Raw genomic sequence first — 23,501 nt, 5'->3', positions numbered from 1 at the left:
TTACTGTAAGTACTTATCTACAGACAGTAAACCTGTGGGTGTGTCTTTGTTTAGTTTGCTGTAACTAAATGTATGAAGGCAGCGGCAAAGACAAACTGTTCTTTGTTGATTGAATTAAACGAATTAAAGCCTTGAAACTGATAGAAACCAGTGCCGGCTTCTACTGTAGTCTGCTGTAGTCATTTTACTTTAATTTCAGTGATCAGTGTAACTTCTTTCTGTGTTCCATCAGGAAGGATATTGGGTGTAAAACTCTGCCAAATTAAATAAGCAGAAAAGATGAAAGCATTTTTAAAAAATAATTTCAATGCTCACTGTCTAAAATATACATATATGTAAACATATATAGTCACAACTTGTAAAGATTTTTATATTTTTGCTGACATTACCCCAAAATAAGTTGATTAAATTCTTTTTTCCCTGCTTCCTGGATTTTCTTGTACTTCTACCACCATCTTTGCTTGTCGCTGCTTCACATCTCTCGTAGTTTCTCATTTTTTGAGTGCTGGCCCCCTCTCTCTTACAGTAACCCTGCTGCAGCTTCACGAGATACCTTACATTTGAACTATTTTAGCAAGTTCTGGAAAGAAGTGTGGATAGATAAATCATTTTATTACAATTTTTAAACAAGTGTCTCTAGAGTGTGCAGCAGATTGCACTGCCTTGCCGTGAGTTTGCTTTAAAGAATAGGGAAAAAAGAAACATGACCTCATAATCTAAAAGTAATGCGACAATAACATAATTATAGCTGGTAATGCTGAATGACTATGTGGTGATATTTGTTATTGCATTACTGGTATTTGTGGTATAAATGACTGGCTACAAGGTGACCAACCTTATGGTTGAAAAAGACCATGGGTGGGGATTTAGTTGAAAAACGAGTTTATGTACACATTGAATAGGTGAGCAGAGAAGAATAACTCTTAAATTAATTATCCTTCGGTTTTAGTTTATGTGTTGGATTTTTACTCCATCACTCCATTCTAAATATTTGCATCCCTGTGCTTACTGTTATTTGAATGTTTAACTTCCCGTATTACTTTTGCTAAAATGACATCATGATCTGACCTGTTCTCGGGAATGTATCTCTAATCTTTGTTATGGTGACAGGTTTGCTGTACGTCAGTAGCTGTAATTCACAGAGCAGGTTTACTCACTATTATTAGCTGATTTTGACCATCAAATGTTAGGTGACACAGGCCTTGAGTGGCTTACCACGTCTCATTGGCAATTCCCACAGACTCCAGGTCACTGGTCACATTTAAATTCATTAGTTATATCCATAGTCATTATTTCTGTTAAATACTTCCGAGATGATCTTTTTCTACATTTTCTGTACGTGTGTTTTCAAAATCTTCACAATGAAAAAACTGCACACTGAATGTGACAAGTGTTTTTCACAGGAGACATTCTGACGTACCACATTACCACGAGTGTAGTAGTGTGTACCTGGGAAACCTGTAAAAGACAGCACCATTGTCATAGCTATCAGGAACACCGACACCTTTCCTACTTGTCATAATGTGACCTGTGGCAGGCTCAGTCAAAAGGGCCAAAATACTGTGTTTGGGTCAGGTAGAGTGGCTCATGTTTAGCCTGATCAGTCCCAAAGTAAAATGCAGTTATTTTTCATCAGCCTTCACATATCTCATTCTTGGGTGAAAATGGATTATATTTTAAGACTTTATATGCACAAGCTGGCGACAGCAAAACCCACGTTAGGCCTTGGTTACAGGCCTTCGTGTACTTAGCTGCATAAAGCTGATTTACAACTCTGTCTAGTGTACCTCTGCTGACACCTGGTGGCAATTATTAGTTACTACAAACGGCCTGATATTGAATTTACCGCGTAACGTATCCTAATGGAACAGCATCACATGAATGATTTAGTAAAACCTGTGTGGATTTTATTTGACTATATTTCATATCGTTTAAAAACTTTGACGTTTATAGTAAAATGACAGTTTCGACAGAAACTTTGCTAAAGGGATGACTGCCCCTTTAAGAGCGGCGACCAGCTGCTCAGCGCCCAATCGCGGCGCGTAAACTGAACTTTGTTGTTGTCAGCAACTAAGAGCTAACTGTTAGCTAGCGTTAGCCGGACACCGAGCTAAAGAGGCGATATCTCGTACCCATTCGTCCTAATAACGGAGGAAAGCACGGTAAAATTTAGCTTGGGCGGCTACGAACGTAAACAAGTCGCTTCCATCAGGATTTCGCCTCCGATATCAACAAAAATGACATCTGCGCTGGTGAGTTTAACTTGCTGCTTGAACCACTGAGATGAAGTTCGTTTCTTATTTGTAGTTTCCACAATGTGGTTAAGAGTTAAAGGTTGATATATCTGTAGATTTATTGCAATACATTATATTTTTATTTTATTTGATATGGACCCCTTTCTTTTTGCAGCTTGTTTTAGCTTTATTTAGAGCGAGAGCAGATTATAAATCAGGGTAATTTTACTCTTAGTCTGGATTAAATATATGTGAAGTCGTAGCAAAGTGGCTCATTACTCAGTCTGCTGAGTGGTCAATGTAATATATACATTTATACTAATGTAACAACCGCCATGTGCAGTCATGACAGCCACATATGTTATGTAAATTATACATTTGTGAAAGTTTAATGGTATCGTTTCACTCATTTGTCATGATCAAAATTGCCTTTGCAGATTAAATGCATCATTTTGCCGACAAAGTGACTAACAAGCAATTAATATGCCAACAATCTGATATTCTGTGTACGGTAATTACAGTATATTGAAGTTATGAGGAAAAGAAAAAACGATAGAGTCATTTATGCCACCATACACTCACCGTCCACTTTATTAGGTGCACCTCGCAAGTGCTGGGTTGAGCAGCCTTTTTGCCTTGAGACCTGCCTTAATTCTTTATGTGAAGCTGGAAACATTCCTCTGAGGTTTTGGTCCATATTGACATGATCATTGACATTCAGGCAGTTGTTGCAGACTTTTCGGCTGCACATCCATGATGAGAATCTCGTGCTCCACCACATCCCAAAGGTGCTCTTTTCGATTAAGATCTGAGTATGCCTATGTGCTTCAAGGCTCAACAAGTTGTGCATTCAGAGATGCTTGTAACCAGTGACAAACAAAGAAGAAAACAAGCTTATTTTAAGTTTGCATAAGCTAAACCTCATTTCCAAGAAAGGATGGTCAAAACCTCTCTTTGATGAACTCCAAGAGTAACTCGTAAGACACTATGACAATATATATTCTGTGCAATGCAGTCATGCACCATACACCACAGTATCTGGTAACTGAAGGGAAAAATATACTCTTTAAAAGTCTTTCCATTTCTTTCCTTGTGAGGTTGTTATTGTTAATATGAAGTAAGATAACTCACTTTATAATTTTCTTAAAAAGTAGTGAGGTGTGCCAGACTAGCAGGGAACTCCGACATCTTTTGATAAACAATATTTGCTGCCAGTGAATGGATCACATGTGGAACCAAAATGATAGATTTCAGTATCAGTATTTGCCCCCACTCCTAATTTGTAGCAGGTTATTAATGACATTTAACTTAATTCAAGTAACAATCCTGTTAGCCGTACAACTTCCCATATAAAATCCCAAATAAAAAGTAAATGTGGGTTTACATAATATAATATAAAGATGCATTTAAGAAAACAGCATTAAATGAGGCATGATTGCAGGGAATATCGCTAATAAGAGCCAGTTTTCTATTAAAAAATACAAATCATCAAGAAACAAACTTCAGTAAGAGAATATTTTCTTTATTTACATGTAGACGTTTGTAAAAAAAAAAAAATAGTGCAGTTTAGAAAAAAATAGTACAGAATTCTACTAAAAGCAAGTGACTCAAATATGATCTATAACTTATTACTTTCTGTCTTTCTTCCATTCCAAAATCTCAACACTCGACACCATATTTGTCAAAGTGTCTCGTGATGATGCCCAGCTCCAGCTCCACAGTCCCCATGGCTTCGGTGTGCAGTCTGTATCTGTCCGCCCCGCTGTAGATCAGGTCAGGGCTGAGGAGCTGGGGACCTCCGCCGACGAACATTTGCGCCAGCCGTTCTTGCCAGGAGCCCACGGGCCTCCAGGTCCCACAGCTTATTCGGTGATGTCCCGGACTAGAAGGGACGTGGCAGAAACCATAACCATAGAGTTGGCACCGTCCGAAAGAATCCTGATGCCACACCTCTAGGTGAATCTTCGGCCAGCCTTGCAGCCCTTTGGTCGCGTAGTGCAGATCGATCGGGTGGCTCCAGTACGCTATGTCTCCGATTTGGGGGCTATCCACCTGGGTCTGACCCTCCTTCAGCCCGGATAAAAGCCGCCATGCTTCTCCCGTATGAATTCCCCATTTGCAAAACAAAGTCTTTTCCGGGAAACCACTTGCACCAATGATCTGCCCTATAATGTGCAGCTCTGCCATGCCACACTGATTCACTTTGACCAGAAAATGTGGCACAGAAAGTCCTGTTTTGTCTCTCCGATGTTAACGGCTAGCTTAGCGGCTAGCTAAACTAACGGCTAAACGTCTCCTTGGTAACCGCCTACCGTGATGTTCGTATATAGCGACAAACCCCCTGAGTTAAGCCTCGCAGGCACCACTTCCAGGAACGAATGCCGTCCAACATTATGAAAACCCAAAGCTTCACCTTTATAAAATTGTTTGTCATTAGTGAATAATTAATTTTCACCAATTATAATATTGCCAGAATTATTCCTGAGCTATAATAAACGTGTGTGGTGAAAACGCGGTTGTGTCACGAATTTGGAACTACACCCTTACAGGTTTAACTCAGAGTTAAATTTGTCCTAATGGACCGAGTTGTTTCTGTCTTTCATGCATTGTTTACAAAAGCCCGTTCGTCGAAGACATAAACACCCCTTCATATTAATACTTTTTAATTAACTCTTGACGAAGAATTGACTTTATTGCTCGATTTCTCTTAAGTTTAATCGGCTTTTGGAGTCTGTGAACAATTACACTGTGAAACAGCGCCAGTACGCGGCTGTACTGCGCTCAGACTACACAGTTCACTACTACACTGAAAAAAAAAAAACAGTCTTATAGTCCGTGGAGGACCTTTTACAGTATATAAAAGGTTTATACAGTATTTTATTTATATCTTGAGTGGTAATTTGCCTTTACCACTTACAGAATATAGTTTTAGTTGCATTTCTGTACAAAATTGTTACATATAATTTTTGTTTTTATCTAGCTGATATACAAGTTAGTGTATTTCTCACAAGGATCTTGCTGGTATTAGTGAAACGTTCTTTGAAATGGATTGAACATTGTTAGACTGAGATAGTGATTAAACTATGAGAATGTAATCAAACTGTTTATCAAAGGGAAACTGTAATTTTTAAGACACTCAAGCCTAACACTAGCTGGTATAATGTTAGGTTGTAACCAGCTGTTCTTGTTTGGCTGGCTCGTTATTAACTGCCTTGAAATGCTAATGATGATAATAAGTAACCACAATGATATCTGGAATAAATAAGCATGTTTATGCACATTTTCACGTATTAGAGCGGTGACTTCCGTTCAGAAGATGAAGGTTGAGGTGAGGAGGGCTAGCATGACGTTTCAATGACCTCAATGACCCCAAAATGCATCAATTCGGTCACTTAATATGCTGAGCCTCAGAATGTGATGTAACACCGGTTTGCATGCTTTTGTGTACATATTTGTCGACAGCTGTTTCTTGTAAAATCTTGTTGAAAACTTTCCCAGAATAGCAGAGGCAGCCATGGTAACATATTATCGGCCATGGGTTTTGCAATGAGACACAGTGGGTGCCTTTCACAGTAAACATTTTGACTAGCAGCACAAGTGTTACTACTAACATAAACACAGACTTGTTTCCATTCACGTGTCATACTAAGTCGTAACCGTGAACCTGTTCTAGGAGCCTAAAACCAAAACAGTGTATTTTTATTAATCTTTCTTCAAAAGCTGAAAGAGCATTAATTGAGTGAACCCATGCCTCGTGTATTCTAAACCTAACGTGTGTAGTTGGGATGCTGTTAGTGATTTTATGGAGAGTTAGAAACTTACTCTGTGTTATTTTCCCACAGACTTAAGAGAGTAAAAAAGAATAACTGCGCAAAATCAGAGGACCTCATTATTTTAGCTACAAATCATAACTATGGGATTCTTTGCTCATGTTTCCAGGCCAGTTTTATTCACATCATACACCCACATAGTCGTGATGAGGAAGAAATAGCACTTCTTCAGTGATAAGCTCTTAGTAAATAGTACCAAATTTTCTGTTTCCCAGATGTCTAACTTATTGCTTATTATTGTAGCTTTTGTAGTCATGATGACATTTTAACATTTTGACATGACTCTCTGTTTGCTCCCATAGTCTGATCCAACCCTAGAAAGACATTTTAAGGGTCACAGGGACACCGTAACAAGTGTGGACTTCAGCTGCAACATGAAACAAATCGGTAACGATCTGTTTGCCTTTAGATGTACCTGTTTGCTGTTGCCTTTGTCTTTTCCTTTTTGGAAATACATGATGTTCTCACTCACACCTGTGCTTCATCCTCTCCTAGCCACAGGCTCCATGGATTCCTGTGTGATGATCTGGAACATGAAACCTCAGATGCGAGCGTATCGTTTTGATGGACACAAAGACGCCGTCCTTTCCGTCCACTTTTCCCCATCAGGCCATCTGGTGGCCTCTGCCTCCAGAGACAAGACTGTACGTCTTTGGGTGCCAAGCATGTAGGTGTTAAAGTAAAATCTTTCTGTCTTTTCTGTTCTTTATTCCACCACAGATTTACTACAGAGGACAATGATGGTGACTCATAAAGAGCAGCAACTACTGAATGTTGTTTGTCTCCTTCTGCCAGCATGGAAGAAGGCACACATTGCTGAACACCTTTTGGGTTTTGCTTGTTTGTTTTTAACTTAAGTAATGTCTTGTGTCCATACAGGAAGGCTGAGTCTACAGTATTCAGGGCTCACACTGCCACTGTGCGCAGTGTTAACTTTTCTGGTGATGGACAGACTCTGGTCACGGCCTCTGATGACAAGACAATTAAAGTGTGGACAACCCACAGGCAAAAGTTCCTCTTCTCTCTCAACCAGCACATCAACTGGGTCCGCTGTGCCAAGTATGAGACACACATTTAACACGATACAATGCATCATATTAGGACATTTTGATAGATTTACACTTCAGGCATCACATTATGACCTTTGACAGATAAAGAGAATTACACTGATCATTTCCAAAATGCATCTTTTTTGGGCTGTTCCTGGTCAGTATCTAACAATAATAGTCCAAAAAAAGGAAGTTTCATGTTCCCCAGATCCCAATCCAATCCAATATCTGGTGGATGTGCTGGACAAATAAGTCCCATAAATGGCCTAACCTCGCATCTTACAAGAATTAAAGGATCTGTTGCTAACATATTGGTGCCAGATACCATAGCACACCTTCAAAGGTGTGGTGGAGTACATGGCTCAATAGGCCTGGCCTGTTTTGGCAGCAAAAGGGGGGACCAACACATTATTAAATCTATTTCCAATTCTCTTTTGACCTGCCAGCTTCATTGAATCGTTTGTCTGACTGCTTGAAACAGGTCGCAGAGTGGCTGTCTGCCAATTCTCTCATTTTAAATGAAAAGAAAACTGAGATTATGGTGTTTGATAGACCCACTCCACGAGATCAGCTAGCTGCCCGATTTGGTCCCTTTGTTTGCTTTCTTACAGATACTGTAAGTAATCTAGGTGTTTGCCTGGATAGTTCATTTAAGCTGGATAAACAGGTTTCCTCTGTGGTTAAATCTGGCTTCTTCTAGTTGCGCCACATGTCTAATGTCAAACGTTTAATACCGTACAAAGACCTTGAAAAACGTATCCATGCCTTTGTGACCTCCAGATTAGATTATTGTAACTCTCTCTACTCTGGACTCCAACTCATTCACCTTCAGTGATAACAGATGTTCAGAATGCTGCGGCTCGTCTCCTAACCAGAACTAGAAAGTTTTTGCCTCCATTGCTCCAGTGCTCTCTGACTTACATTGGCTGCCTATTAAATTTTGTATTAATTTTAAAGTTGTGCTGCTTACTTTCAAATGCCTAAACAACCTTGCCCGGCCTGACTATCTCACCGACCTCCTCAGTCTCTATACTCCCAACTGTTCTTTACGATCATCTGGTCAGCTTGAAAACGTACCTATTCGACCTGGCTTTTCCAATTCACTAATTCTCACCGCTCATTAATTGCTCGCTACTCATTTCTCTGGATAATCATGATTTCTCTCTATCTCTACTTACTTGTGCTTTTGTTTGTTCTCTATTTTAGCTTGTTTTAATGACTTATAGTTCAGTGTGATAATTTACTGTTTATTCCTTACTGTGAAGCACTTTGATGTACCCCCTGGTTTTAAACGTGCTATATAAAAAAAATGTATTATATTGTATTAGGCAGGTGGTCATAATTTTATTCCTGATGCCTGGTGTATATCTGACCTTTTCCATTACACCATGCATTTTTGAACATATTTTATACAGATTGAGCATTAATCATTTACATTTATTTTATATTATTATTGCAGGTTTTCTCCAGACGATCGCTTGATTGTGTCATCCAGTGATGATAAGACCATAAAGCTGTGGGACAAAAACAGCAGAGAGTGCATTCATTCTTTCTATGAACATGCTGGGTGAGCATTTGCGAGCACCTGAATGATGAATAGGAGGAGCTAGGAGTATTTATTTATTTTTGTCAGTTTTCTGCTGGTGTTCTGGTAAGGTTAGAAAAAATCCTTACAAGTGTACTGATGCAATGGCAGTAAATGCTGGAAAAAAATCTGACAATCAATTCCCTAACCATTTGTTATCATGTTCAAATGTTTATGACGAAGGCACTGAACACCTGCTCAGCCATTACACATGTGCCCTATTCCCTTGTACATTGTGCAGTCTGTTATACTGAAACACTTTAATGAGACATTGGCTGTGTGAGTCTTTGATACATTTAATATGCTGTTTTACGTCTTTCTTCTTACTTCTTTTTACCTTTATTGTGTTTTATTTAGAGTCTGACATACTGAGCTCCTTTCTTTTCTGTAGTTTTAGCTTATGGTGTTGAGATGATAATAAGATGAGCTATACTTTATCCCATATCGTTTCTTACAGCAGCTGAAACACTAGAGATAATAATACCATTAATGTAAAATGCCTCTCTTCCAAGCAAAAAGCATTGTTATAGAGGATGATGGCATGACGTATAAAAGACTTCCTGTATCCTTGTGGCAACAGAGTCTGTTAGAGAATAAACTTTATGCCTGCCTGTAGGAAGTGATGCAGAGGGTGGTCAGGATTAGCAACAACATCCTGTCCCAGGATAGACTCAGGACAACCACCATCTATCGTTTTTTTTGTCGACCTCTCAACAAAATCATCTGCTAGTGCTCCTCAGAGAATCAATTATCAGAATATTTCTATAGGTGCCATGACCCACAGTTGTACTGAAAGTCGGAGCAGTTCAAGGTTCAAGGTGAACAGAAATGGAGACATTCCAATCACAGCTTAATTTATTTTGGTGCTGTATGCCACTGCATAAGATAAAAAAATGAAATTGGGGGGGAAGGGTCCAGAGAAAGCTGTATATTTTTTTTAAGTTCCCAACATTTAGAATAAGAAATTTCACAAAAGGCTTCATGTGTCTTAAAGTGTTTTAAAATAGTTAAATCTCTCACTAAAAACCTTAAATCTTTAACCCTTTCCACCAATGACTAAAGTAGGGGTGGGTTTTTATAATCGATTTATCGATTAAAATCGATTCTGGCTTGGATAACGTAAAATCGATTCATTAAAATCCTGAATCGATTTTTTAATATAAATTTATTTTGCCCAAATGCCAGAATCTCTGGTGAAATCTCACAAAATTTCAACAACCACCAAACAGCTAAGACAGTAAATGAGAGCAGGAACATGGATTCTGCACAAAGACTTAAACACACAGCCCAACCGCGGATCAGAATCAGTGAGATGTTGCCTTTCTCACAGCCGGGGCTGAAAGCCGACAGCGCGCTGATTCTGATCTGTCGGCGGTCCGCGCTTTGTGTTCACGCCCTTTATGCGCTGATTCTAAAGCTGTTAGTTTTATCTCTCTCCAAACAATATTGACCGAACCAGCAGCAAAAGAAGATCCAAACTAGGCTTCACATAAACAACGTCATGAATTCACTCTGACTTTTATTGTTTTGCTTCGACCACGATGCACAGCTCTCTCTCGCATGCTCGCTCTCTCGCGCGCTCTCTCTCCCTCTCTCTCTCTCTGTACTGTTTTCTGCATTATTCGCTTGCTTGTTACGCACAAGTCTACCGTTGTTTACAGCGCTGTCGGCCGACGGTTTTTTTTTTCGCTTTATATACTTCCGAAAATAAAACCTAATTTCTGCCGTTCAATACCGAACAAATGTAAACTTTTTAAAATTATGCAAAATGCAAAACGCTCTGCCTTGTCTCTAATAAAACCGCTGTAACTTCAGAGGTAATGTTCATGTGTTGATTAATGGTTTTCTTTCGTTTTTGATCTGCTGCAGAAAATTTTTATAAAATCCCAGAACAGGAAAATCACCTTCATGTTTTTCTGTGTTTTATCCTCAGCTACTTTGACACAAAGGCCTCTGCTGTGATGCTCACACCTTTGATAAAGTCTTGGTGTGTCAGCTTCCTTTTTATAGATACAAAAATATGTAAATGTACTGATCTGAATTATAATATTTCTGACTGTCAAAATTTCCCAGATTCAAATCAAAGTGAATCGAATCGAATTAAATCGAATTAAATCAAATTAAATCGAATCGTGGATCGAATCGATTCGGGACCCTGTGAATCGGAATTGAATCGATTCTAGAAATCAGTGACGATACCCAGCCCTAGACTAAAGCTTTTGTGTTGTTTGAATTGACCTTCTGGGTTATTCCAGGATTTTAAATCTTTTAAATCACTGTTTCTCCTTTACTTTGCCTTACTTTGTTTTTTTTTCTCTTCTCAAAAGTTACGCAAACTATGTGGACTTTCATCCCAGTGGAACATGTATTGCTGCAGCTAGTACTGACAACTCTGTCAAGGTGTGGGACATCAGATCGCATAAGATGCTACAGCACTACCAAGGTAAAGACACATCGATAATATTTAAAACCGTAATCGTTCTTTCTGGTCTTTTTAAGGAGTGAAACCAGAGTTTACACTCAAATGTGACATTTTTTAGCTTCGTAGCAACACAGTTATTTTCATTAATTAGTCACAACCACATCAATTGTAAAGACATACTTAAATATTTAAAGAATCACTGAATGCTTTAGTCACTCCTGATGCCTTATATAGAGCTTTATTCTGAAACACCAGTTTATCATATGCTGAGTCAGTCCCATAGAAACAACAAAAGCCACAGTTTTTGTTTGTTTTAATGTATGGTACTTTTGGCCAAAGTTTAGACATCTGCTCTCAGAAATTGCAGTACAGCCAAAGTACCTTTGAATCATTATGTTAAAGAGAAATTACTGAAATCACACACAGGCAAATTTATATTAATGGCAAGGAATGTTATTGATCTTTTGCATATTCATTAAACTTAATGTTGATGACTTTTTATCAGTCTTGCGTTCAGGCTGGTTGCTCTAATTGCCTCTCTTAAATGGATTTCAGTTGTTAGGTCTAATAATGGATAATTACATCTGTCTGAGGAGATTTGGTATGAAGATAGAAGCTTCTCCTCCTCCTCTGTAATTTTTTTCTGGCCCTACTTTTCATACTGGAGTTATTTTCTAATTTTGCTAACTTAAAGTGTAAAAATGGGGAGTGGCTAGTGTTAGACACACATGGGACTGAATGATGTTTTTAGACATCAAATGATTAATGAATAGTTTTTGGTCCTGATTAGAAAACCTTTAATTAAAAATTGTTTAGGGGTTTGTATGAATAAGCCAAAATCAATAGCAGTAACATAGCAAGTGGCAGTGGCACATTGGTATATTTATGTTAACCATCTGTGCACATTATTTGGTAATTTATTGAACTGGTTTGTTTCCATGAGGCAGAGCCATACTATACAAACACCCACTGCTCTGTGCTCTTTGGTAGCTATTCAGCATCTTTTCCCAGCTTGTGGTATCAGGATACCTGCAAGTGTGTTGTAGCCTCTGTAAGCCAGGAGAGGGACCTATTGCTTGCTAATTTGTCAGCTGCTGATTCATGTATGGCGGGATTGTTTAAGTCTTGGGAGGTCACGATTAGTTCTTTGTTCTTAAGGCAACTTGAAGTATTAGTGTGTGGTAATAAAAAGCTGGTGTTAAGCCGTTCTCAGTTGAGCAGGATTTGCAGCAGTGTGATGTACAGCAGCACTACACTTCAATGGCAGCTAATTTAGTCATTTGAGGTAAAAGTGCCTTTAAGCAAGAATTTCTCATTCTCACAGCTCAAAGCAGTGCTTGTGTTGCTTTAAAACATCTGAATCGGGGAGGGGGCGGGGGGGGGGGGGGTGCTCCTGTAGCTCATCTGTTGAGTGCGAGCTGAGTCCCTACTGCAATTGTCATCCTCTCTTTCTCTCTCTCCCTCTGACTGTTGCTGTATAATAAAGGCAAAAAATGCCAAAAATAAATATATTATTTCATTAACTGAGCATGTGACTTCCTGTGAAGCTATAACAAGAAAAAACGAATCAATAAACGTATAAAATATGAAGGATTAAGTATGAGCAGGCATGTAATCTCATTGTATTTTGTATCTGGCAGTTGTGATGTATCTTAATCTGTTCAGTCATTTATTTATTTATTATTTGGACAGCAGCTGGTCACTAAAAGGTATCACCTGTTCTTCTTTATAATGCATATATAATTTAAATCTCATAAATGCATCAGAGTCCAAGTAAACTAGTAAATATTGCTCATTTACATTATTTGAAGAGAATAAATAAACAATTAAGTTGTCATAATCATAAAAGCAATTTTTAAGCATAAATGCCAAATATTTAATGGCTCTGTATTCAAGGTTGTTGAAGTAATATTGAATAATTTAACGTTTTCATTTGCTGGTGTATTGACATTTGGTGAGATCACCTTGCCTTCTCAGTGACCAGTCTACTTCCTGGAATAGTCCTGTATAGTGTTAGCTACTCAGGCCCAAAGATTTGATCTGACAAGAACCAGTCATCCATCCACTTGCCACCAACATGCCCATTAGAGCAGAGAAGGCCAGATGAATAGGAACGATGGTGCACGCTTGGGGTTATATTATTATATTATTTTTATTTTTTTTTGCTGAACATCAGTCAGCACTGATCCTCTTTATCAGTACTGCACGCAAGCCTTTTCTTTCTCTTCTTCTTTTTCTTGCTGTCTGTGATTCTGACACATTCATCATGACAGATGTAAAGTAGCAAAAACACCGACCTAACAGTCAAATTTGCTCACTTTTGAAGTAGAATTACAGAGAATGAATTTTAACATATTCCATGGGCTTATTTATGACGTGTGCGTGTGCGTGTGTGTGTGTACGTGTACGTATACGTATTCGCTGTCAATTTAACAGACGCGCACCAGATAAGAAGTTGCAACGCGTGTTTGCGTACATATAAAAGGCACTGTTTTTGGCCGCTAGAGTGGGATTTTCATGGCATATTCTGCACCACATCTCTGTGCGTTCATCATTTGTTTGAAGCCAGCTCACCTCCTGCAACCACTTTTCCAAGAATACACGCTTCTATTGCGTTTCGGACTCCTTCTGACATTTCTTTGGAGGTGGAGGTACACCAAAGTAATTACTTAAAGGAGCTTCTTCGACATCTTTAAGAGTTCTAAACAAATGTCTGTCCTCCTCCACAAAATCTAATGTACACAAACGCGCGTTGCAACTTCTTATCTGGTGCGTGTCTTTTATTTCGACAGCGAATGCGCACCTGCAGACCACTTATGTGCACCCCTGTGTGTGTATATATATATATATATATATATATGTGTGTACATTTCCATATTTAATGTTTGCAAAGTGTCAAATGTGGAAAACAATGTGATGTGGAAAAAAACCTATTCGAGTCAGAATGTATCATTCTGATTGTTATTAATCTGATTATTTTTATGTTTTAAAAGATGTATAAAGACTTTGAAAGTTGGGAAAGGATTCATATCCCTTCTATAGATTTACTCCATGGGTTTTTTTCACTGTTACGGCATGTCTTATAGACCACACATTATCATTGTCATGATTTCAATCATAAAAATCTTTAATTATTCTTGCTTGTTTATGATACAAAAATGTTAAATAGGTAATAAACTATTTAATGAATGTTCCAGTTACTTTTTGTCTTATTATTTCAATTTTAATTACAGTAACAAAAGGTTTAGTTTTTTTAAGCCTGTTTTAAACTCTGTGTGTTTTTTTTTTCTTCTTTTGTGTGTGTGTGTGTGTGTGTTTGTGTGTGTGTGTGTGTGGTTCCAGTTCACAGCGGTGTGGTGAACAGTTTGTCTTTCCACCCAGCTGGTAATTTCCTAATCACTGCGTCCAGCGATTCCACAATGAAAGTCCTGGACCTCGTAGAGGGCAAGCTGCTGTATACACTGCACGGTCACCAGGTAGACACACATACATGTGACACATAAATATTGTTTAGATGTCCGGCGGGCTTTGCTGTTCTGTTTACCTTCTCATTATCACGACGGGTCACTTCTGTTGTTTGCTTTGGTTTTCCGCATGTATTGAGAGTTTGGTGCGAACATTTATGTGTGAGAGTGTTTGACATCTCTTTTGTGTACGTCTGTGAGTGTATGTGAGTACGTTGCCTTTTTTTTGTATATGGGGTATTTTAGTAGTTGCCTGGTGAACGGGCAGCCCACTCATCGTGACTCATCCCAGGGTTGCTGGAAGGAAACGCTACTGTGTTACTGCCTCCGTTCTTCTGGATCTAGTTCTCCTTTTCTTCTCTTCCTTCTCTGATTTTGTCCCGTTGTTCCTCTCAGACCACGGTACAACTCTTTCTTTGCCATGTTTTTGTCACATTTTTTCCCCCTTTGTCTCACATCTGATTTACTCACATTTGGGTTGGCAGGGCCACCTGGCCGGACGGCTCACTGACTGTATCGGTTTGTTTGAACAGCCGATGGACCGGGTAGCTGGCTAGTTGTGGAAATCGGCAGCTTGCCAGTACCACATGTGGTCCATCTGTTTATCTATGTCTCTGCTACGTCTCCTCTGCTGTCTTCTCTGTTTCATCTGTGTTTCTTTCCAGGCACTTGCCAAGACTCTCCTTTCTGTCAAGAATAAATAACTTTCATTTTCTCTCTTTACGCCTCCAAATTTGTCATCTCTTATATTGTGTCTCAGTTTGTGTTGTTGTTCTTTTTGGCTCCGCGGTGACACCACCAATCTGTTGGTGCTAGGAGACTAAGAGTGCTAATTGTCTCTCCAATCGCATAGCTGGAGATGGGAGAGACCCCCATCTGTTCAGTGTGGGTGTAAAGGTTTGTGCTGTGTATTTGTGTAGGCCTGTGTGCATTTACCATACGTGAAAACAAGTGTTTTGATGCTGGAGCTGACGAATGTGTTGTTTACCCAGCCTCGGGAGGACATTACCTGATTGGTTTGAATTGTGTTAATTTAGGTTAATTTGTCTCTCTGCTTCACTCGCTGACAACTTACTTTCACAACATGTTCCAAAACTTCTCAGAAAGTAATTCTTTAACTAAGTGCTTGAGATAATTTTGGTTTTAAAGACATCATGAACAAGATGAGTTGCTTGTCATCCTTAATCTCTTTGAAACGGAGTACACTGTGGGACTTCATGTTGTGTGAGAAGTGAATTCAGAAAATAAAATAACTCAGCTGCATGACAGTGTATTCAAACCTTTTATAGTTTTTGAACAGCTGTTTAACACTCTTAGACTCAAAGGTTGCGCCGATTGGCACCCAAACTGACTTGATAACAAAGACACAAACCAGTTAATTCAGTCCAGTTGTAGTTACATAGCTTGATATCAAAACAAAAGTCACCTCAACACACTTTGTATTGTAAGGTAAGGACTGTACAATAATACAGTGAAATGAGGCGAGTGAGACGATCCCCTGTGAACAAGTACTTGGCGACAGTGAGAAGGAAAAACTCCCTTTTAACAGGAAAAAACACTCTGGCAGTACCAGGCTCAGGGAGGAGCAGCTATTTGCTATGACCAGTTGGGGGTGAGAGAAGGGAAACGGGAAAAATATATACATACTCTGTGGAAGAGAGCCAGTGATTAAATCTTGAATGGTGCATAAACAAGTCAAAACAAAGTCAAAAAAAGTGAGTGAAGCAAAAAAAGATCTATTGCAGTATAGCTAAGGGAGGATTCAGGATTACCTGATCAGCACTAACTATATTCTTTGTCAAAAAGGGAAGTTTTCATCTAAAAGTAGAAAGACTTTCTGTCTCCAGAATCTGCTGCCCATTCGACTTTTAAATACCCAGGGAAGCACTAGTTAGCCTGCACTCTGAGAGCAAAGTGCTTTGGTGGTGTGATGTGGTACTATGTGGTTTATAAGAGAAGATGAAGCCAAGTTATTGTAGACCTTGTATGTCAGAATGATTTTAAATGAAATTCTCTTATACAAGGGAGCCAATGCAGCAAAGCCAATACAGGAGAAATCTGGTCTCTCTTTCCAGTCCCTGTTGCTGACATATTTTGGATTAACTGAAGGCTTTTCAGGGAGTTTTTGGGGCAGCCTGATAATAATGAATTACAATAGTCCAGCCTGGTAGTAATAAATGCATAAAGTAGGGTTTTTTTGGGCAACACTCTGAGACAAGATGTAAATATAGAGATTGCACAAATCCCAGAAAGCAGTCCTACATATTTATTTAATATGCACGTTGAAGGACATATCCTGTTCAAAGATTCCTCACAGTGTTAGTGTGTGACCGAGTAAAATAACCTCAGTGTTATCTGAATTTGCAAGCGGGAAATTAGAGGTCATCCAGGTCTTTATGGAGTTTAAGACATTCCTGCAGTTTACCTAATTGGTTTGTGTCATCAACCTTAGTTTACAGCCAAACCAACGTTTTGAATGTGTAATGGGAAATTTGACACAGGAGACTGAGAGTCATGTTTACTGGCAAACTTTCACTAGACAGCACATATGTAGTCAGATCCCGAGAGCCGGTAGAGATAGAACCCCATTCATCAGTAAATTACAGTCAATAAATGCATTGATCTACAATCATATATAGTCATTAAATCTTTTTGTAGGAAGTAGTCCTTTGCACTACTTTTAGTATTACCATACTCAGAGCACACTGCTGTTTTATCGTTGTTTTTGAGGGTTTTTCTTTTCCATTGTGTGCTAATCAGTAGCAGTAACATGTTAAATAAATTATTTTTTACCTGTAACTGTTTCTTTATTGTGCTTTCAGTAAACCCATGATAACTAAGACGGAAAGTGTTATTAGATGGCACAGAAGGAGACTTGACAGGTGGCTGTCAATCATATAATCTGACAGTGCACTGGCATGAAGATAAGTGTCTTTGCTTCTTTTATCATTTTTAAGGTGCACCAACAAAAGCAGTAATATATAGCTGGTTTGTACATGTAAATAAAATCCATGTGAATGCCAATAGGCAAAGTTTTTGAATAGAACATGATAGTCTAATGAGGTGATCGTTGTTATCAAAGTGTCAGTAGTTTTAATGTTTGGGCTGAAGTGTGAATATGGGGAACACCTTTCTGAAGAAGTGTTCATCACTTTTCCGGACCATCACCCTGGGACCACAGCAGTTATAGGAAGGTTTAGAGAACAAACATGTCTTTTTCCCCAAATGTTAGGAGGTAATCTGTATTTCTTTGCAAGCTGACATTCAAACACGCATCTTCATGTTTGTATGTTACTGTTACTAATGGTAGATCAGTAAAGACAGTTCAATTGAAATAATTAATAATGATTTCTTGAGATACGTCATTTGAGTAATGGTAATTCGATTTTGATGAAATAACAGAAACTAGGACAGGACCCCCACCTTGAGTCTAGACGCTGGTGATGATGGAGATGGAGCCTTGTTGAAGCTCTTTAAATGACCGGAGTGATGTGGATATGGGTAGGAGGCTGGTTGCACGAATGGGAGTCTGAAAGACAGAATGACAGACAAACACTGAGATTTAAAGAACATAGAAGGAACAGAAGCTCGTTGGCTCAGAGAAGGCGGGCAGGAAAGTGGTTGGACAAATGCAAATTCAGCGGTTATTGCAGGATCATTAGGAAGGCTGAATTTTTTTATAGACGTTTTTTGAATACATTCTGTCAGTATGTAATGTGTATCAAAATGACTAACTTTTGGATATGGAACTACACAAAATGCATATTTTCATGCCAAAAGACCACATATTTGATGATACACTTCTCATATTTGTTCCCCATTTGTGAATTTGACATGTAAACATTAATTATGGTTGTTACAGTGCACAGCTTTGTGCACTTTGTGGTTCCATCCATCCATCTTCATCCGCTTTATCCGAGGCCGGGTCGCGGGGGCAGCAGCCTAAGCAGAGAGGCCCAGACCTCCCTCTCCCCAGCCACCTCCTCCAGCTTATCCGGGGGAACACCAAGGCCTTCCCAGGCCAGCCGAGAGATATAATCTCTCCAGCGTGTCCTGGGTCTGCCCTGGGGCCTCCTCCCGGTGGGACATGCCCGGAACACCTCACCTAGGAGGCGCCCAGGAGGCATCCTTGTCAGATGCCCGAACCACCTCAACTGGCTCCTTTCGATGTGGAGCAGCAGCGGCTCTACTCTGAGCCCCTCCCAGATGGCCGAACTTCTCACCCTATCTCTAAGGGAGAGGCCAGCCACCCTTCGGAGGAAGCTCATTTGAGCTTCCTCTTTGTGGTTTTTCATTTAAATTTATACAAAGAATGTCTTGTACACATGTTACAAGACTGCATAATTAAGAGGGTCTAAGAAACAGTTTTTTTATGCTTGTGTACAGGCTTGTGTAAAGTTCTGTACACAAGCCTGTACACAAGCATAAAAAAACTGTTTCATAAAGTTCTTTATGACTGTGCTTAAAGGGGACAATTTAGAGGGGAAAAATAGCTTACAAAATAAAAGCAGTAGCAGTATGTTATTGTTCGTGTTAGTCATGCCTTTATAAAGGGCACCATATGGGTCTTGTCTGCTTTGTGCTATCCGTGTTCATTTATCGGTACATAAAATGTACAAGTAAGGTTCATTGCTTTGTCAGGCTGTGTTTGTGAGTGCGTGTGTGCATGTGTGCATGTGTGCGTGCATGTGTCTGGCCATGGCAAGTGCCAGCCTGGCAGCAGGCATTAGTCAGAGCACAGACAGAACATGCTGTCTGTCAGGCCGTCGCGTTGCTATAGTGACACTGTCTGCTTCTCTCAGGTGCTTCTGGGAAACCATTCCTCACCCAAACCAGCCTGTCTGGGTGCCAGCCACATGACACAGCTCCTTTTTTCTTCTCAGCAGACTCCCTGTCCGTTTCTTTTCCAGCACTTGTTTGTTCTTTGCTTCATCCCCTCTTTGAACGCATTCACGGGGCTCAGGCTGAGATCGTTGACCCCATTCTGCATTATGAGGTGGGAAAAAAAAGAATAAACAAAGAGGAAACATAATTTCTGAATTTTATTTCCAGCTACATGCACACACACAAAGGATGCCAAAGTCCTGACATCCTTCAGGTGATCCTTTTTGGCCATGCGTGACCTCACTCCACCTGAGTTTCTGCTTTTTGTTATTGATTGCTCTGCTGCAGCCCCACACACCCACATCCTCCTCCAAACACGCACGCACGCACACACACACACACACACACACACACACACACACACACACACACACACACACACACACACACACACACACACACACACACATTCAAGAGCTTCTGTTGTGGGTACAGTTTTGTTTTAGTCGAACTGCTTAAACACAAGCCTCAAACAAAATAAAAAAAATGTTCCCACCTTTTGTTTTGTATTGAATCTTAAATACATTTTTACCAGCAAGTGCCTTTAGGGTATATTACTGTATTCTGTATCGTATTAAATTGTATTGTGTTTACTCCCTGCCCATGTTTACACTTGCACCTACATTTTCGCTGCAGCTGAGCTACTTGGCAGGAGATAAATAATGTTAGTCATATCATTCTAAGTTACTATATGTAAGGTTTGAGAATGAATGAATGCTACAGTAAGACAGCACCATTCTCACATGGAGCTTTTAATCTATGCAGACATTACTGTTTACTTATTAGTGATTAAACTAATGATAAATGAAATCATTTGGCCTATTGAATTTATAAAATGTTGCTTATTTTTGTTATTTGTGCATGAAAATAGTGACTTTATCAATTAGGCAGCCTTTAAAGTAGTTGCTAGACATGGAGACTTTTAATTGGCAAATCATTTTAACCAATATTGTGATCTTTAGCACAGATGGGGCCAGTTTGTTCAGCTGCATTTGTTGAGGTTTTTAGAAAACATTCTCTCCAAATGTATTGATTCTTTCAACTTAAGCAAACAGTTCATAGCTGATAGTTTTAGGACTACTTTCATTGTCAGACAGATATGACTTTACTGTATTGTGAGATTCATTTTCCACCTTTTTTGCTTTTTACCTCACGCCAGGGTCCAGTCACCTGTGTGGCCTTCTCTAGAACAGGGGAGTACTTTTCCTCTGGAGGCTCTGATGAACAGGTGATGGTAGAGTATTCTAACATTCTTCATTACTAACTTTAATGGAGTATTGTTATTTAATACATTTATATCTGGTTCACAGGTAATGGTGTGGAAGAGCAACTTTGACTGTGTTGAGTTCAGTGATGGCGTCAGACTGCAACATAAAACTGCTTCCAGTTCACAGACACCAACGGCTACTTCCACAACTCACTTCCCCCTTAATTCGCATACATCTGTGTTACGTAGCAAGGTAAGTCCAAACAAAAAGGAACATGGAACCCAACAAGATGGCTGTTTTGGTTTTTGCCTTTATTCAGAAGCTGAACAAATATAGCCAGAAACTGTCAAATGATAGGCAACAGAGGTCGAGGTCCAGTCAGTGGGGTCAAACCCAGGATTCAACTGCTAAGGGCATTTTAAACCCTATGCGGTGTCTCCCCTTAGCACTTGCCCATCGGGTTGCACTTTGTGACTGTGTGACAGTGCAGTGATTAGTGTTGTGTTTAGCAATGAGAATAAAGAACTAAGTCAGAAACATATGCTTCCAAGCACATTGTTTCGTGTTCGGTTACGGTATTTTCACACTTGCAGTATTTTGTTTATATTGAACTCTGGTTCATTCTTCTCCTTGGTTCAATTCATTTGTGTAAATATGAATGCAGTAATTGCACTCAGGTGTGAAACAAAACAATTTCACCATGGGAAATTTCACCATTCACTATTTAGAGGAGGTTGTCCCAGTCTAGTCTAGTCTAGAGTTTTTTTATGGTGTGAACATCATTCAACCTCAATCTGACCGAGTTCCAGGTGTACATCGCAAGTTTGAGCTAAACACCTTTGGGTAGTCACATATGCTTTGCATTCTGGGGTGTAGTGGGGTATCATAGATGTGCAGAGGTCAGTATAGGATTGTGAGTTGCAGTAACGTAATGGTCCATGGTCTCCAGTAGTCCAGAATACAGCACCTTCTCCTTGCATTTATTTATATTTTATTTTATATTTATATTTATATATTTAAATGAATGCAATCCCCCCACCACCCCCCTACCCCTATTTATAATCCATCTTTAGCTCTGCTGGGGCCCGTTGCTCTGAACTTAACATTTGATCCTGTTTCAAAAGGTTCTGCTTTTGCACTGAAGTCAAATAGTCTCCATTTCCATGTTGTGACACAGGTAGTTTCTGAGCAATGCAGTAGCAAACATGTCATTATGTTCCATATAAAAACACAGGTGATCGCTTTAATCTGGTAGTGATCACCAGTATGTAGGCCTGCATGACCCTACTAGTGACTGGTGTTTGCCAGACAGTTGCTAACCAGCCTCTAGCAACTGCTCTAGCCAGCAAGATTTTATGTTGTTAAAGGGTAGTTTTATAATTTGGTTGTTAGGGTATGCCAATACAAATGTATATAACTAAATATGTCTACCACAAATCCTATACAAAATGCACTAATTGAAACATATGTGTGCACATGTATTTCATGCATGTGTGCTGGCTGTCTGAAAAATAAATATGAAAAGACACAAACATGTGCACAGATGCCTCTCAGCTTATTTCCTCCCTTCCTTTGAAGTTCTTAGGTTTGGCCCAAAGCCACATTCATATCCCACATGCAGGGCAGGAAATGCCTGCTTATTCACCATCTACACTTTGATATGGAGGATATTCTTTTTCCTATTGAAATGGAGGAAAAAATAAAATAAAATAAACTGCATGATACCGCAGGTGAGTTTTAAAAATCTAGTCGATCACAACAAATTCTTGGAACTGAAAAGAGTCCGTCAGTGATAATATTGTGTTGTGCATAGTGATCTTTGAAGAGATTTTAAGTGTGTTTGTGGTTATGTTTCTGTTCTCATGACCTATAGTGTGACTTTTTATAACTCATTAACAAAGAGTTTGCTTCCATTAGCACACTGCACTATGCTGTTGCTGTTTTGATTTAATTTGACAACTAAGAAGGTTTGGATAGTATTCTGACAGCCAATCAATGTCATTTAGATTGTTTGAAAAAACAGCCTTACTGACTCTTAAGTCCATTTTGTAGGAGAGCCTTCTCCAATTTCACGGGAGTAATTTGGTAGAACACAGTTCCTTGTTTTTCATTCGGAGCCTCTACTCACTCCTATTCCACCACACCCTGTCTGTCTGATGTTTCTATCTGAGGAGAAAGTACAGCTGATGTACTGCTAAGCTGCAGCTAGCTGCAACTTAAATAAAAACTGATGATTCTACAGTTTTAAAAAGTGTTTGGAAAACACTCCTTTGGGGTGCGATTACCAGCCTATCGTTTCCATAACAACTGAACTCCTCACACTGATGTATTATTAAAAAGCAAAAACAGTTAACACAAATAAACTGGTGATCAGCAATTTTTACTCAGTCTAAAATTTATTATTAACGTAAATGTTAGTGACCAACTGCTGAAGTTGTATAAAAAGTTTACTTTACCACTTTAAAACATAAAAACCTTTACAATATCATCGTAGCGTACCCACTGGAGGGAATACCCGTTAGCAGCTGACATTACAACAACCATTTCATGAACTTATCTGACGTTTTTTTTTTTTATCAGAGTGGTTGAAACATATTGGATTCCTTCATTTTCACACAAAAGCCAAAATATACACAGAGTTGACAAAATGCAGAACAAGGAGATAATGAAACGGTTTACTTTTGAATACCTACACATAGCTCCAGATGGGGTATGAATTAAAAGAGCACCAGGGAGTTTTCTGAAACGCAAGGCAGTTATGGCTGTGACAGTGGGAGGGGGTCAAAAATGACTTGTTGAGGACTGGATTAAAACCATAGGAGGAA

General features: G+C 39.2%; 2 protein-coding genes across 3 annotated transcripts in view; one reads left to right on the top strand and one right to left on the bottom strand.

The window, feature by feature from the left end:
* Positions 1-1,863: 1,863 nt before the first annotated feature.
* The window catches only part of poc1a (POC1 centriolar protein A), a 55,106-nt gene continuing 33,468 nt past the window's right edge, over positions 1,864-23,501 (top strand). Inside the window, exons 1-9 of one of the 2 annotated variants that reach the window (XM_085158578.1) lie at positions 1,864-2,252; positions 6,367-6,451; positions 6,560-6,731; positions 6,944-7,123; positions 8,573-8,680; positions 11,026-11,141; positions 14,463-14,596; positions 20,628-20,696; positions 20,779-20,928. In XM_085158578.1, coding sequence (XP_085014704.1) covers positions 2,238-2,252; positions 6,367-6,451; positions 6,560-6,731; positions 6,944-7,123; positions 8,573-8,680; positions 11,026-11,141; positions 14,463-14,596; positions 20,628-20,696; positions 20,779-20,928 — 1,029 coding nt within the window. In that variant the 5' untranslated portion in view covers positions 1,864-2,237. Of the gene's footprint in view, positions 2,253-4,075; positions 4,191-6,366; positions 6,452-6,559; positions 6,732-6,943; positions 7,124-8,572; positions 8,681-11,025; positions 11,142-14,462; positions 14,597-20,627; positions 20,697-20,778; positions 20,929-23,501 lie in introns of those variants that run through there. The other variant, XM_085158579.1, reaches the window with a different exon arrangement.
* On the bottom strand, positions 3,894-4,519 carry b9d2 (B9 domain containing 2). The gene has a single exon (XM_085158592.1). It carries the CDS (start codon positions 4,419-4,421, stop codon positions 3,894-3,896), a length of 528 nt encoding a protein of 175 aa, XP_085014718.1. The 5' UTR covers positions 4,422-4,519.

Source organism: Neolamprologus multifasciatus, chromosome 5 (assembly GCF_963576455.1).
Source record: "Neolamprologus multifasciatus chromosome 5, fNeoMul1.2, whole genome shotgun sequence".
In the NCBI taxonomy this organism is placed as follows: domain Eukaryota; kingdom Metazoa; phylum Chordata; class Actinopteri; order Cichliformes; family Cichlidae; genus Neolamprologus; species Neolamprologus multifasciatus.
The sequence above is the reverse complement of the archived record's forward strand: the minus strand, read 5'-3'. Positions and strand labels throughout refer to the sequence as shown.

Coding starts and splice junctions, on each gene's coding strand:
- b9d2 (XM_085158592.1), bottom strand. CDS start 4,421: ATGGCAGAGCTGCACATTATAGGGCAGATCATTGGTGCAAGTGGTTTC.